This window comes from Malaya genurostris, chromosome 1, assembly GCF_030247185.1.
Source record: "Malaya genurostris strain Urasoe2022 chromosome 1, Malgen_1.1, whole genome shotgun sequence".
Classification (NCBI taxonomy): Eukaryota; Metazoa; Arthropoda; class Insecta; order Diptera; family Culicidae; genus Malaya; species Malaya genurostris.
This window is the reverse complement of record NC_080570.1, coordinates 47,357,305-47,374,265: the sequence shown is the minus strand read 5'-3', so window position 1 is coordinate 47,374,265 and position 16,961 is coordinate 47,357,305. Positions and strand designations below refer to the sequence as shown.

General features: G+C 39.3%; 1 protein-coding gene across 1 annotated transcript in view; it reads right to left on the bottom strand.

Moving 5' to 3' along the window:
• LOC131438828 (protein O-mannosyl-transferase 2) overlaps positions 1-14,228 on the bottom strand; it is a 48,168-nt gene extending 33,940 nt beyond the window's left edge. The window contains exons 1-5 of the mRNA XM_058609152.1: positions 13,902-14,228; positions 13,309-13,582; positions 12,317-13,201; positions 11,967-12,207; positions 11,749-11,897 (exon numbers count right to left, since the gene is read on the bottom strand). Coding sequence (XP_058465135.1) covers positions 11,749-11,897; positions 11,967-12,207; positions 12,317-13,201; positions 13,309-13,582; positions 13,902-14,002 — 1,650 coding nt within the window. The 5' untranslated portion in view covers positions 14,003-14,228. The remainder of the gene's footprint in view (positions 1-11,748; positions 11,898-11,966; positions 12,208-12,316; positions 13,202-13,308; positions 13,583-13,901) is intronic.
• Positions 14,229-16,961: the final 2,733 nt, after the last annotated feature.

Below are 16,961 nucleotides of genomic sequence, written 5' to 3'. Positions count from 1 at the left end.
TGAATGCAACCTGCATCTTTTCATTCACGAATTGCTCACATCCGCGTACAATGGAATGAAAGTTTCTATTCTATTTCCCCGAGTTCCCAGATTGTTTATTTTCACTCAACCACAGATCGCTGACCTTGGTGAGAACGGTTCAACCATTCAAGGACATCTTTTAGCTATACACCGTGCGGAGAATGTGTTTCATTCATCATAATCCCCAATCCTGTTTGCTATTCTCTTCTTGTAAAAAGAAATTTCCCCCCTGAAATCGCACCAGCCGGTTCCCTTGAAGTCGGTATGCGTCGAAGGATGTGAAGAAAATACACTCATAATCAAGTACAATGCTGCCCTTTTACCCTCCCCCTTTCGGGCTATCTCGTGTGCACTGGGAGGAAAATCTCTTAATTACTTCTGCTCTCGTTAGCAGCCATAATGGGAAGTCGTCCCCGTAGAGTCTCCGTTGTCGAAAGCATTAACGTAGCATTAGTGCGAATCCTTCCTTCAGGTGTTACTGACAGAACGGTTGATACATTAGGCTTCTCAAGCGCACAAGGCCTCCTATATGAGTTTATAAATGGTTATCGACTGAATCAAGCGCCACCACCGGTCAAGTGTGAAAGATTTAGTTATGATTTTCACTTCCCAACCGAGGCACCGAGAGAAGTACCCACTGTCTTCATGGTACCGAGGAAGCTGAAGGGAGAGGAACGTCGAGACAAGATGGAGGGGAATTATTAAGCAGCAGCAACAACAGCGATTTAATCTCATTAACTGTTAATGGTCACTAGTTAATGCGAGGGAGTTTCGATGGGATCAGCGCTAATGGATTTGATATATAATGCAGGACATGTTTACGCGTTTCTTGGAAGGAATTATGGTAACCACAGCCGATAGTAATAGTAGTAATAGTAGGAGCGGTGAAGGTACAATGAGAGGGTTTCACATTTACAGAATAACGTGGTTTTTGACGGGATTTGGAATAAGAAATGAAATGTACATAATCAGAGGAAACCATACATGTGTTGCTTTTCCGTTATTGATTATGGATAAGGAAAAAAATGATCGAAAATTACTGGGCATTTGGAATCTCGTCCAAATCTGCTGAATAACAGGATGAATGTTAGTTCCCTCGGAAACAGCAATCAGTGTTCCATAATTGTAAATTTTGTAACTGTTCACGTTAAAGCCTGCAATCGCAAAACAACTAAAGTGTTAGTTGTATTTTAGAATTTGAGTGGCACACGCAAAAAAAAACATTTTCAAAATGAACAAACTCCGGGGGGACGGGTGTAGCATGATGGGTTAGTCAATGCCTTTCATGCAGCCCACCTGGGTTCGATTCCCAACCCCGCACATAGGGTCAGAAAGTTTTCTGGTCCAAAGAGACAAATGACCAAATGAGATTGAAGCCTCTATAATCGAAAACAAACAAAAAACTAAACCCCAGGCAATTTAAACTAATGTGTTTGTTGATCTAGTAACAATATAATTCTGGTTTGATGTTTAGCGATCGAATACCATTTATTTATTATTTCCGCGGGCATTTGAAATATGGTATTGAACCAAGCATAATACTCAATTCTAAATAAACGTTATTTTTCGCACAATAAATTAAGATCAACATTACCACCTCAAAGTAAAAACTTTTTCTTCCACTTCTACTATGATTCTTTAAATGAATTTGTCCGTTTTTATGGGAAATCGCTAAAAAGGTGAAGTAATTAAAAATTTTCCTACCGATTTGACAGTTCTTGCTGAAAGTATCATCTCTACACAAGCAGCGCCTCTACATTTCATTGCAGCGTCATTGTGCCAAAGACAAGGTAGAACTCCACGGCGAATGTACAGTGCTAGCAGATTTACGGGTGAATAGATGGGCGAAACGACTGTTTGCTTGTAGACTAAATGAAATTCATCACTTTTATGCACAAGTTTCCTATCAAGGTCAAGGGTGCGAAAATTTGACATTTTTTAAACTGTCCTCAAACATAAGAGCAAATTCAGCAGCTGCAAGATTCATATGGGTGGTCTATAATGTAAATAAAACTGAAACAAACGTATCCCCAGCAATCCGTTTTAGTTTTATTTATTCGACCAGTTCTACTGTCAAATTTAAAACTGGTATACGTTGCCGTTCTATTTTTTCTATATTTGAAATAGAGTGCCTGTAACCAGAGTGACGACAGATGTTCGTTTGGAATGACAGCTTTGTTCCAAACGAGCCAACGACCTGTCAAATACAATGTGAAACTAACGAAACTGCCTACTTTTCGAATTGAATGTTTTGAATTGTTGCCAACATTAATGATGAGGAGTCGTCACTCTGGTTATAGGCACTCTAATTTGAAACACAGATAAAACGCTGCTGGGGCTTCTATATGGAAGATCTATAATAGAACAGAAACTGGAACAAACGTGTCCCCATCAAGCCGTTCTAGTTTTATTTATTCGACCAGTTCTTCTGTCAAATTTAAAACTGGTCTACGATGCCGTTCTATTTTTTTTCTATATTTGAAACACGAGTAAAACACCACTAGGGCTGCCAGTTTTTTTTGTTATAATATCCAGATTTAAAAATGACATTAATTATGCATCTAGAACTAGAACACTACTGAACATGCCCTAAGACAGTCACTTCCAACGTGTGCTGTTACGTTCAACAGTAACACAATACGCAATGACACGAGAGCATGGTGTAATCATGAGAGCCACGACACGACACACAGCAGCAGTGATGCCACTTTTCGTTGAAGTCAAATCCGTAGATTTGGTTTCAAGTGTACTTATACTAGTACATTTACATAAACTTAACAGCTTTAAGCTCTTATCCACAAAGGCAGGCTTCCAGTAATGACAGATCCATGGCTAATAGATGCATGATTACAATTTTAATTGGACAAGCAAAAAAATATGCAGACGATGTAACAATATTTAATTATTTTCCTTTTATACCAAGAGATATAATGCTGGATCAGGAGATTACTGGTAAAATAATGCTAAGTCCGTAGATTTCATATGATTCATCCGTAGATCCGTAGAAAAGACAGAAATTCGTAGATCGACGGATAAATCCGTAGGGTTGACATCACTGCACAGCAGCAATATTGAGAGCAGTTCATTTTGTCGCACTCTCTCACAGCAGTCAAAGCCACATTGTTTGGCACATTGTCGCAAAGTTGCTTTACCGGTAGCGACACCTGCCAATGAAAAATGGAACCAAGAAAAGGAGGATTCTTTGCAACATTTCTATCGTTTATTCAAGAGTACAAATAGATATCAGCAATAAAAGTACACTCGTAGTAGAAGAAAGTCGATTTCAAAGTGATTACTACTACTTTTTTTAGTGTAAACTACGATTAAACATGGAAAATCTTCAGAAATGTGTGAAATTGAGTAAGGTTAGGTTTATTCGGATCAACATTTTTTAAACAGAAATCAGTGTAATGTTGATTTCTCGAGTACTAGAATGTATAGCGATCGAGTACTATTTATTTTGGATACTTTATTTGTTATTTCCAGGCATTTGAAAAATGGTATCAAACCAAGTTTAATACTCTAATCTGAATAAACGGTAGATTTCGCACAATGAACTAAGATCAACATTACCACCTCAGAGTAAAAACTTTTTCTTCAACCTCCACTATGATTTTTCAAATGAATTTGCCCGTTTTCATAAGAAATCGTTGAAAAGGTGGAATAATTAGAAATTTTCCTACCGATTTGACAGCTCTTGCTGAAAGTATCATCTCTTAACAAGCAGCGCCTCTACATTTCAGTTTTGCGACAATATGCCATTCGCTTTGTGATAGGTATATTGGCCACTTCATATATTTTGGCCCACCTAACAAACTTTATGCGTTTAATCGATGTTAAGTAACCCATGTTGCATCAATTTGAAGCTAATCACATTAAAATGCCTATTGCGGAAGGTTTTTGCCAAAGATATTCCAACATTTGGTGGATATTTTTACAAAGTGGGCCAAAATAAAATAAATCTTAAAGTGGCCCAAAATACCTCTATCACCTTAGCTGCTGTACTCATTTTCGGTCACGGTTTTCGAGAATGTCATGACATTTTGATAACTGAACTGTCATATCCGCTGTGAGCTGTGATCGCTCTGAGGCGATCAAGGATGCCAAGTTCACAGATTTTCAATTTTCCAGACTTACAATGAGCACCAAAATGTATTTAATTTGCTAGGGAAAACTGAGAGAAACCTTTTTTTTTGCTCATCAAAATGATTCCGATCAGCTATTATGTTACGGGAAACGTGAACAGATTTTACACAGACTGCTTTTTGGCTTCATCACAGATTTTTGAAAAAGTGACCTGGCATCCTTGGTGGCGATAAATTGAGTATGCAAACGACGGTGTTTTCATTACCAATTCAACTTTCAGCAGCGTAATTCTCATGCGTGAATATGTTATCATGATATTTATATCATTCTTTGGAAATTGAGATAAAAATCACATAATAAAACATTTTTAATGACAATAATTGGGATGATAAAAATTTAAACACAAAGCTTGTTTATGAAGATGATTCAAAAATATTACAACTATTTACTTGATTTCATACACAAAGTAGCAGGAGCGCAGGGTTTTGCCTTTCTGGTATGACGCACATACAAGAAATCTTGACGCAGAGACAGTAAATCTTGTGCTCCTGTTACTTTTACAATTCTAATTTATGCTAAACGGCGTTTAATTGTTTAATCGAAGCAGTGCATTGGAATAAATCAACCACAGCTTGAAATAAAACAAAATCACACGAACTGCCAAAACAAACCCACCATCCAAACTCTGGAAATGAAAGCAATTATTTACTCTGATTTTTTCAGTTGTACATGGTTGCGTAAGGGTTTACTTTTTTTTATAAAATTTTTGTTTATTCAGGCCAATTTGCGTACAAGCTTTACGTGGCCGAATGAGCCATGTTTTTATTAGATAAAAATTTTTTTTTACCGTTGGATCTCGTTGTCACCCTTTTTCTAGAGGGAGAGGAGCTTCCATTTTGCGATGAGTGAGGGGCATTTTGTTCGTGGCTCGTCTCGTCCTCCATTGCCGCATCGGTGGTATCGTTGTTGGTTTCCGTTTTTTCTTCGTTTTCCTTGTAATTTGCATTCTTGGGTTGGTTGTTAGTTGCTGTAGACGCGCCTTGTTGTACATTAGTTGCAGTTGCTGATTGGTTTGATGGTGAAACAGGAGTACTGCGCTCACTAGTTTCCTTTGTTGGGCGGTTGTCCTTATTTTTGTTTAAAGATGTCCTTTTTGCAGTTTCAGTGCAAGGTTTGCCGTAGTGTGCAGGTTGTTCACAAAACTGACATGTAACCAGTTGATTTTCATACGTAATCAGCGTTTTACACGGATGTATCCCGTCTTGATCACAAATGATGTAAGATGGAATTGCTTTACGTAGTTGCATACGTACCACTCGTACGCCATTCCGGATACCCGGAAAAAAATCCGCCATACTTCCCTTTCGATGGAAAGAACTTCACCGTACTGCGACATACTTTCCCGAACATACCCATCGCTGGTCTGCGGGGGAAGGTCATGCACGCGTACTTCTATGGCATTGTCCACCATGTACACAGGGATTTTATATTTAACATTGTTATGACCAATACTGTGCACCCCGTTATTAACCGAAGCAAATGCAATTGCATATTTTTCACGTTTGAACATAATGTACACACAGTTAGACGCCTTGTTGAATTGAATCACGCTTACATCATTAACGTTTAGATGCATTCGTTCCTTAAGCAAGATTTCAATTTCGGTTGCTGCTGGTCTAACTTTGCAACGCGTGAAATCAATACAAATTGAATTTGGTCTTGTAGGCCAAGTTTCAGGCTTTGTTAAATCGTATTTGCCCATTTCGTACACTCTATTGTTCACTACACTGTATTGTCTTTGTTTCTATTGTCTCGACCGTAAGCAATTGTCGACTGTGTCTGATGAGATGCGAGCACGAACTGAAGGGTTTACTTGTAAAATAGCATTGGATTGTTGTATACCAATCTTTATTGGCAGTTTTTTTCGATTTGATGAATTCGGAAATCCACCTATTTCAAATGTTGGTCTAGAGATAAAGCTTTGCGTAAAGCAAGTGAAACGAGTAAACCTAGACAGATGTGGTTTCTACAATACTCAGCGCTTCCGACGGCACGCCAAACGTATTTTCGCACTAAATCATATCCAAAACTGCCGCAAACATTGTATACTGTAGATACAATGTTTTGAACCTTAAATTTACTGAATAAAACTAAATACAGCATATGAAAATAGCATCGATTGCATTAATGTTACTGCCTGTGCGCCTGCCATTCCTCTAGTGGAGAGAACATGGCTTGAAATAATGACATCACTTATTTCAAATTATAGACCACCCACCCCTTAACCAAACTAGTAAATTTAAACAAAACCATAATGCGATACGCTCACATTTTTATCACCCTTCAACCCGGCAATTGTACACATAATATTTACTTCCCCGGTGCGACTTGCACTTCATTCGAGTGCATGTTGACATAGATTAACACAGTCCGTCTTACGTATGTAACGACCACAAAGTTACAGTAGGGTGACCGTAGAAACCGAGATACACTTCTGCTGCAAGTCCTTAACATATTTTTCTCCCGTCACACCACCCTACAGTGCCCCTCATTTGCCTAGATCGAATCCGGAACGGATCTAAGTATTTGCATTTCTTGAAGGATATTGTTGTTTTCCTAAATTCATCCTTTCCCCCTCCCCCGACCGGATCGGTTGCATTCTCTCTCCGGGGTTGTTTCACACCAGCACCGATAAACATTATGCGCTTAATCATCGTTAATCTACTGTGGCTGCCTCCTCCTCTGACGATAGACGATAGACGATAGTAGCAGACAGTTATGACGTTACGACGATGGGGATGATGATGGTGATTATAATGTAATGTGATTGCAGTCACTCATACGCGTTGAGTGGAGGGTGGTAAGTCAGAGGCACTATTTAACAGCATCAAGGGAACTGCAGTCGCTGCAGTTGATTGCAATTACTGTTCTTCTGTTGGGTTATAGAATTCTCGACTCAGTCAGTCGGTCTGCTGTTGCTGTTTGTCAGTCACCGGCACAGTCCAGAGCCGATGATGATGATGGTTAGTGGGTTGGTTTTGATCGAGAAGCTTGATCTGAAGTGTGCAATCTCTTGACAATGCAAATTATTTATGCGGAATTTGAGAGACACTGGCCGATGTCGGCACGGCAAGGATGGGCGGCGGTTTTATGCGTATGGTTTTGATACGGTTTAATTGGTGGCCGTGTAACTTAGCAGGTTCACCACTCGTAGGCCGGAGCTCCTAATCTAGGACGAACATGTGTTCATATTGGGGGCGATTATCGGTAGTTGACCTCAATCATCAACGTTTATCATTTGTTATTAGTTGCAAATTGGCAGTTTCCAGAGTGAAGTAATGAAGCCGGTTGGTTTTATGGATCCGTATCTAGTATATGGATTAGATCTAATAGTGTGATTTGCGCTCTTTTTAATATAGTGAATTAATGATTATGGGTGATTCTAATTACCATTGAGTTGAGTGATGACGTTTTAACTAGCAGTGAGGCAAGCATGGAATCAAAATCAATAACCACAAAAGCTTTTAAAAGGTTGCCATCCATGTCAAGTGAGTGAAAACTATATCCAACATTATTGAGTTGGCCTTTCTCATCAGAGGTAAATGTGCACAAATCCCTTCAATAGCGATTCTGGATTATTGGACTTGTTCGCACATGATTAGTGGTTTTTTTTCCATTGGCATTAAAAAAGTAGATGATTCTAACAATATTCAGTAGCAGAAACTTCACATTCATGAAAAATGCACTGGATTTTGGTTAACATGGAAGAAATTCAACAAATGTTGTAACTAATGGCCGGCTAGCCTCGTCACGAGACCCTTCTCGTTATCACAGGGTCGGCAACCGCGACAGGGAAACTTACGAAGAGACACTCCAATCTCAACTTGGCCACGACTCGACAGCAATCGTACGGGGCACGCAAGAAATGTGGCAACAGGACAATATTACGTACCGTTAAATTTAAGAGGTCGATTCAGGATATATGAAGCAATTAAAGAAATAAAGAAATTATAAAAACTTGACTCACTGGTCGTCGCGTCGATGATGGCGGATTCCTCGTGATGATGTCGAAGAGGCTCAATGGCTGCCGACTACCTCTGGTCGGACTCCTTGTGGTTTTTCACCTAGCACTATCTCCGATGGAAACGATCGCGGATGGAGCGACTCACTTTAGAGCGGGTTTCACTATTGGCACGGATTATAAATCTCGCTTTTCCGCACTTTTAATTCCGTACTTCCCGGCGTTAACACAGGCACTTTTATCGCGAGGTTTATCGGATATCCGTCTCGGGGTGACGCTTCTGTACACCCAATCTTATCCCGCACCTTTTTTTTTTCACCGGACAGAACGATGGCACTTACGAGGTCTTATTTTATTTCAGATCACTAACGATCGACCTCCGCGAAGAATCACACACTTATTTTTTTTTAATAAACGACGCCTATAGCAGTCGGACTTTTAGGGTTTCACTTAATTGACTTACTTTCAATTGCTCTCCAGGAAAAAACAGAACGCGAATTAGGCAGAACAGGGCTTTTATAGCCAGTGAGTTTGCCCTTCGGATGTTGGGCCGACACAATAGCCCTCGCTCGGCAAACAATATTTTCTTCTTCGGCAGATCAGGCGATCATCCGAATTGCCGCTCGGTCGTATATTTCGGCCCGCATATCGTACAGGTTGGAATCTTCGATGTTCCCAATACGCCTCAAACCAGAGAGTCCCCTACCGTCCCTAATCTTACAGGTTCGAATTTCGAAGTTAGTTACTCACCTAACTAGCTCCTGATTGGCTGTTGGTATTAACAAATGGTCCCACTTGACGACACATGGGATATTTTTGCCGCTCTGCTTGCATTCAAGATTGTTCTCTTTTTCTCGAACTAGCATGATAACGAAATACTAATACCAACGCCGTATGCTTTCGATCGTATGAATGGTCTCACTAGACAGTACAACAGTTCTTTTTACCGTTCTGTCTGCAATTTGGATTTATTGTTATTATTTTTTTTCCAAATGCGACGCTACGACGACTTACATGTTCTCGAGCAGATATCAAAATTTAATTCAAAATAGATTGATGCTTTGTCTTGAATTCTATTTTTATATAAGACTAACTTTTTCTTGCGTGAAATTTACATTTACCAACAATAATTTTCTTTAGCAAAACTGACACCCTATAGGGTGGAACCTTGCCAAAGGTTACAATGCATTCTTACCATATGATCAAAAAAGAACCGGAATTTGATTAAAAAACGCAAAATTTCAATTTTTAATAATTTCTTTATTATCGCCTTCCTGCTGCGGCAATACATGCATGCCAACGCTTGATCCAATTTTCCATACAAGTTTTATAGGCCGCCGAAGGTATGGCCTTTAGTTAACGCAGCGAATTCTCTTTTATGGTCTCTATGGTCTCAAAACGCGTTCCCCGCAATGGCAATTTGAGTCTGGGGAAGAGGAAAAAGTCACACAGGGCCATATCTGTGGAGAGTACGGTGCTTGGTTGATGATGATATTGGTTGAGTTTTTGGCCAAAAACTGCGACACAACCAACGCTGTGTGAGCCGGCGCATTATCGTGGTGTAAAATCCATGAGTTTTCCTTTCATAAGTCTGGCCTTTTTTGCGAATGGCCTCACGCAAACGACGCATAACGGCCAAATAATATTCCTTCTTAACCGTTAGACCGTTCGGAAGGAATTCATAGTGCACCACATCACGAATATCGAAAAAAACAGTCAGCATAACTTTGATTTTGGACCGACTTTGTCGTTCTTTTTTCAGTTTCGCCTCGCCTTCGAAGCGCCATTCGGTCGATTGTTGTGCGGTTTCGACGTCACATTCATAGATCCACACCTCATCAGCAGTTATAATGCATTCGATGAATGTGGGGTCACTATCTGCGTTGGAAATCATCTCTTTGGCCACATAAACACGATGCTGTTTTTGAATGAAATTCAGCTTTTTTGGCACCAGCCGAGAAGCGACGCGTTTCAAACTCAAAACATCAGTTAAAATGTGTTCGGCTGATCCATAAGAAATGCCCAACAACACATCAATCTCTCTAATCAGTACAGAACGATTTTGCAACACGATTTGCTTCGCCGATTCAATGTTTTCTTCAGTAACAGATGTTGTAGGGCGGCCAGGGATCTCATCATGATCCAAGCTTGTACGATCACCTTTGAAGCGTTTATACCACTCGTATGCCTGTGTTTTTCCTAGACACGATTCACCAAAGGCCTTTTCTAACATTTTCAACGTTTCGGAACACTTAAATCCATTTGCAACACAAAATTTGATGCACGTACTTCTTTGTATAGACGCCAAACAAAAACTAATCGTACGATATGCGTCAAAATTTAAAAGAATGTGTATAAAAGTGTTGCCAACGTTGAGAGAATAAAAGTTTACCGATTGAACAAGTGCGGGAATTTTAAAATGAAAATAGTTAGAATTAACCTATGTTTTCATCCAACAATCTCAGTTATCTAAAATGATGTCAGTTTCTTGTTAGGAGGCTTTGCGTTATGCATAAAAACACCGCAGCGTTCTGCCTAGCATGAAGAGAAACCTATAATGTCGTTTTCGCTTGAGAAAACTGAAACTGACCCTTGTTACAGATATTCTTTTATGTCGCTATATAATTTGTATTTTTGGGGCAGGTTTAACAAGTACATTTCGGATCAGGGTCATTCCGTCGAAAGCCGTTCCGCCGAAAGCCATTTCGCCGAAAGGGTCATTTCGCCGAATTCGCCATTATTCTTAACATCATAATTGGAATTGATAAAAAAGACAAATAAAAAATGATAATGTCTACTCCCGTTTCGTTGACCTACAATCGTACTTCTGATATGATCCAGAGACTTTCCAATTTCCGATAACTGAGTGCAGATGGAAAAATATCTAATGCGGCTTCGTCATATCGTTTTGTCCGTATGCTATCCGACCTCGAAACGAAATGGCTTTCGGCTAAATGACCCGCTCCCGTACATTTCTAATACGAACCGTTATCGATAGTCGGAAGTATGAAAAAAGCATATCAGTTTTATTCGTATTCACGTCAACCAGTTATGCCTCTGACATTACTCATCAGCTTCATTTTTTTTTGGAATTGTTGCATTAGAACTCAAATGAAATGAAAATCAATAGAGCCACCCTAGCTCCATCAATATGGTAGGTAAAGGGTTGAAATTTTTGAAATACCAATATGGTATAACAATAAAAATTCTCTTTTGGGGTAGATTTGGATTATACATCACATTCAAACCAATGCTTCAACTGTTAAACTAACGATTACAATCTTGTATCTTCTTTAGATTGACGTCATGAGAAAAATTTTGAAATGTGAAATAGTATAATTAAATTTTCACGGATAAACAAATAGTAACTTTGTTTAAAGAAAAATCCCTTAAATACAAAATGAATGATTTCAAAATCCACATCTACAATAATTTCGTCACCCTCTCGATTGCGAGAATTTGAATTTTTCCCCGATATAGTAAATAAAGACCTACTCACGTGTAGAAAATTTACCCATACACATACATTCCTCAACAGTTCATATTGAACAATTCTTTTATAAATTGACAATCGCAAAAACGTCTATAGAGAATTGAATTTCTAAGATAAATTCACTCACCCGATAGTTTATAGGCCACTGCCACGGTCGACTAGTCACTTCACCTTCCTTCGGTTTCAACCCAGAATTTCCCTGTAGCATAACAGCGTGCGATTCAAAGAACCGACTGATAAATCCGGGAGCATAAACTTGAAAGTTGACACTTGGAACTGCAAACATTACCAACAAACAATCAGTCCCATAATACGGGCTAAACTACTTCACCTGTGTTAACTTACGCTGATCAAACTGATTATCTTCAACATTCCAAACTGCGCTCTTGTCGCGGATATTCGGATTGCACGTTACTTCCTGCTGCTCAAAGCCCCACTTCGGTAGCTGTTTGGCCGTCGTCGTCAGTACACACCGTTCGATGTAGTGGTAGAAAATTAATCGACTGGTAACGGTTTCTACGATGTCACCATCTTTGCCACCGATAATCTGGACCTGCCAGACATCGTTGGTATCTCCTTGCCCTTCCTGTAAGCAAACGAATGAAACACGGCGTGCGTGTGAGCTTTATCGCATGCTTTATCCGAACCCAAACTGGGGGAGGGTTTGTGTCCACGCTATAAAAATGTATACCAACCTCACCATAGCACGTTACTTGCATGTGCTTTTTCGTAACGGGTGCTTGCTCCCGATGTGAGTGTAAATTTCGCTTCGTTGCAACATGCTCGAAACGAACCAAATCGCCGTGCTTGAGTAGTGTGACATTATCAAAGCTCTGTTTGTTATGTGGCTTCAGCAGCCACTTGTTGTTATCGTCCTTGTGACTGTAGGTGGTAACCTGTTGCTGTCGGGCGCCGAATCCTTTCGGATAAAGGTGATTATGGGAGTGAAGATATCCTCCGCCGGTTTTGTGATTTTTAAGTGTGATTACGGCGCCATAACCCACCTGGCGAGGCATTGACACATTGTAGAGTGAATTTCCGACCAGGTTCGATTGAAACCCGGAACTGTAGAATCCATCGCCGCTGCCGCTTTGGTTTAACACTTCGAGATGAATGTAGAAAAAGGTGGCGTACAGAATAATTGGCAGTACTATTAGGGTTAACGTTCGTGCCAGCAGTTGTTTGACGGTGTAGGAAATCGGTTTCGTCAGATCGCCCAACACGTCCCAGAGATCACTAGCCGTGTGTAATCCAACCAGCAGCACAACGAACAGCCCGACAAACTTTACACTGATTGTACTGGCCAGCATGGCACCGGTAAAACTGAGCCAACTCCACCAGGTAACCGTGAAACTTCGGGCCTCTCGGGTTAACTTCGTGACACGTGCCATTCCCATAACGGAAGCCGTCATGAAAAATATCAACGGTGGATCCAGCAGAATGTATCGATTCAGAATTAGCATTCCGATGTCGAACAGGATGTAAGCCGCAGCAAATCCGGATGCGGCCAACGATCCCGTCATGTCCCAGACGGTGTGAAATGACATCGGGACTACGGCCGCTCCCAGGGCGGTGCAGAACTGTAAACAGGAAGAGCGTTAAACTGTGTTAACGACTGTGACTGCAGATTTGCATTATTTTCCAACATATTTCTGAAGCGTGAAATTGTGTTCCAATATGTACTTACAATTCTCATCCCTTCGTAGTGTGTTCCGTTATATTTATCTCCCGGTTTATCGAACGGATAATTCCCATCGTACCCGGTCAGGTAACCCGACAGTCCGATCAACATTTTCCCCAGCGGTGGATGCACATCGAAAAAGAACGTCCTGTTGATGTACCAGCTACCCATCTTTCCGAAGTGTGTCTCATCCCAGCACACATGATCCGGTAGAGTTACATTGTAGAATCTGGTTCCCACCGTCAGTACGAAGATCGCACCAAACAAAATCCACCAATTGCTGTGGGAAGATGGATGACAAATTACCTTCGTGCTCATTCAAATGTCATTCGCATTCACAAAAAAGAAACCGGTCTTGTTTGACTCTAATTCTTACAATGGACGAGGGTCTATACTGGCTCAAACTATTTGTACACGTAACATCTTCACAGCTATTGCGTAAAGTCGCGATCATTAAGATATTGGTTTACCAAAAAGTTTTGTGAAGCGCGCGGTTTTTTAATTCCAATTTCAAACCAGAAATTCAGCTTAATAAATTATGAATCACTATAGAAGCTTGTTTCATATAAATATTTACCATGAAACTAGAAGAAACTTACTGATTAACTTTCGTGCTCGCAGATTTGGTCGGGATGACTTTCTTGTCGTTTATTTGCTTTTGTTTTCCTACATCCGGATCACTTTTCTTTTCATTTGCCATACCGGAGAAGTGGTCAAACAAAAGCAGGAAATTATCACACTTTTCTCCTAGAACAACACACCACACTAATCGATCAACTAAACGCCAATGTAAACAACGATCTGCAGTTTCTAGTTTGACGTTTCAATAGAGAAACTTCGATGAGTGTAAAAGCAGCACACCCGCTCTTGCAGCTCCTCAAGGTTGCGGCGATCACTCGTACACGGAGAATGTCTGTAGAGCTTGATGGCTATGAGCAAACTGCTGCGCACAGTGAAGCTGAAAAGTCAAAGCTGTGGTGGAAAATCGTAGTGTGTGTAGAATCCATCATAAGTTGGTGTTGATGGTGAAAGCTTTCGGCACGTTATTCCGAACGCGTGTGGTAGGGTAATTTACCTATTGTAAATATATCATATTTACCCACAAATGAAAACTCGGTTGATTTATCAGAAGGCCGTAAGAGCAAGTGACAGTTTCTCTTTGTTTACTTTCTCTTCTATCAGTTACTAAGAGGTGGAAACCACCTTTAAATGATACCCGAAACTTTCAACTTTCAAACAGAACTGTTAAATCCAAAAAATTCTTTATATTCACATCACAATAATCGAAAGAGAAAGTAAACAAAGAGAAACTGTCACTTGCTTTTACGGCCTTTTGAAAAATCAACCGAGAACTCATCTTGTGGATCATTTTAAGGTTCTACTTACAATGTTACCGCCATTGTAGAAATTCGCAAAAAAAGTTTTCTCCGCTACTGATAGATAAAACTCCTAAACACATCTGTTTATTAAGAAAATTGTATCGAATAAACTGATATTTCTCTTTTCAATTTTCCGTCAAACGACAGTGAGGAGAAATGCTTTTGCGTTTTGCAACAATGGCTGTTTTTCTAAGATTGTAAATTGCCCTTAAAGTAGGTAAATTGAATTGTAATTTTTTTTTATATATTTTAAAGAAATGCCAGGAATGGGTAAGATAGTATTAGACTTCACAAACAGCGATTTGTATGGAACATTGCACAAGTTTTCAGTGTGGCCAACCATGAAATTTGCATGGACGGACAGACCAATTCGATTCAAGGCTGATTGTTTGTGGTAAATCCAAAACTAGTATCTAAGAAAACACTCAACATTTTTAAAACATCCAAGAGCCAAACTCATCGATAAAGGTTACTCAGGACTGCTGGTTTCACCGACCGGATAATTGGAGCTTCGCTACTTTGTCATCGTTCATTCTTCATAACAAAACATGGTTCGAAGTCTCTCCACTAGTTTCTGTGTAAAATATCCATATCCCAAAAAACCTAATCGTAAGTTGAAAATTCGGGTTGTTTTTGAAATGCAAAAACCCGTTCAAATCCAGAATTTTAACCAAAAGAAAATAAACATAAAAAATACAGAATCATTCGTTCGATCCATTTGGTTCACAGTAGACAAAACGAAATAGTCTAGCATGTGACGGGGTTTTGAAAAATTGACCGAATCCCGTCTCAGCGGTAAAATTTTCCTCGGTTTTCATTACATAGTTGCATTCGCATGTCAATTTTTCAATCTGCTTCTCCGTTAGATACTGATCACACTTGAAACTAGCTCAAGGCGGCTCTACGTCTTAACAAAGACTAAAACACCAATCGTATTTTGTATGTTTACCGGAATATTTTTATTTTAACCTTGTTATTACAACTTAAACTAAATATTTTCCGCTAAACATTGAAGATACGTTTCATTTCACTTGATTTTTTGGTTAGTTTTCCAATTTAAAAAAAAACTTTAAACTTTTCTTTTCAATGTATTCTTCTTTCTTAGAGCGCTGTCAGAGTGAGCGCGGAACACGATACGATGCGGAACGTTTTTAGCTGAGCTGAAGTATACCGCTCGTAGTTGTACTTCATGATTGACCGAATGAATGAAAATGCACAATGAATCAAAAAATGATGCTTAGGAGCAGAGCTAATAAAAGTTATTGACTCAAAATAGACGAAAGTGCCCAAAAATAATGTCACTCTCAGCTTCGCTTGCAGACTATTAGAATGAAATCCTAGTCCAGTCATTGACATAAGCGGAAAAGTAGTTTCAAAATTGTACTCTTTCTTTCATTTGCCTTTCAGTCATTTGCGGTTTTCAGTGAAAATCCCATAGTATGCAGTGTCGATATTCAACCGAAGCTGTGAGAATCGAAAATGACAGAAAAAGGTTTCACGATGACTTTTACCAGTTAATGCTCGAATTTGTAGTAGTTTTGGTTTCCAAAGAGGTTCTGAGGTTTAATTACGTCGATTTGTCATTTATTCACTCTTTATAGCCAAGATTATCAATACATCGATGAAAGAATGAAAATTGAAATTCTGTTAATGCTCCCTGCAGACGTTAGTTCAGTAACGAGTGACCAGGGTTGCCACATATACAGATTAATTTTTCTCACAAAATACAGATTTGTACAGATTTTTGATAGCGTGGATTAAAAATTGAATAATGATCAAGTTAAAATCTATTAAATAATGGTATTGATTGTTTTTTTCAAAATAAAAATAATATCCTGATTGTGTGTTAATTCTAAAAAGAGGATAGAACTTATATAAAAGAGTATGTTAAGGACATTAACACTGATGTTCTATCTGCGAATAAAGATTTGTTTATGCTTACTTTTATTTACAACTAGTAAGTAATTGGTTATGTTTTCAAAAATTGCTTCTGATAAGGTGGAAAGATGATGGCCTCGGCCATAACGTAAGGTAGTAAAGAAGGAAGATTGCCAATTGCATTATACCTAATGAACGAAAGTGAAAATAATCAGATTAAGTGCTCACTTTCAGATTGGATTTTAAAAGTTTTTCGTCAAATCATTATTTCGAGAGACTCAAACGCAAAAATGATGATACGGTGATACGGTGAATCAAATACGGTGCACGAAACGATAAACTTCCAGAATTCTTAAAACAACAGACAACCGGCTGTCAGGAAATCTGGCACATCATTTATTT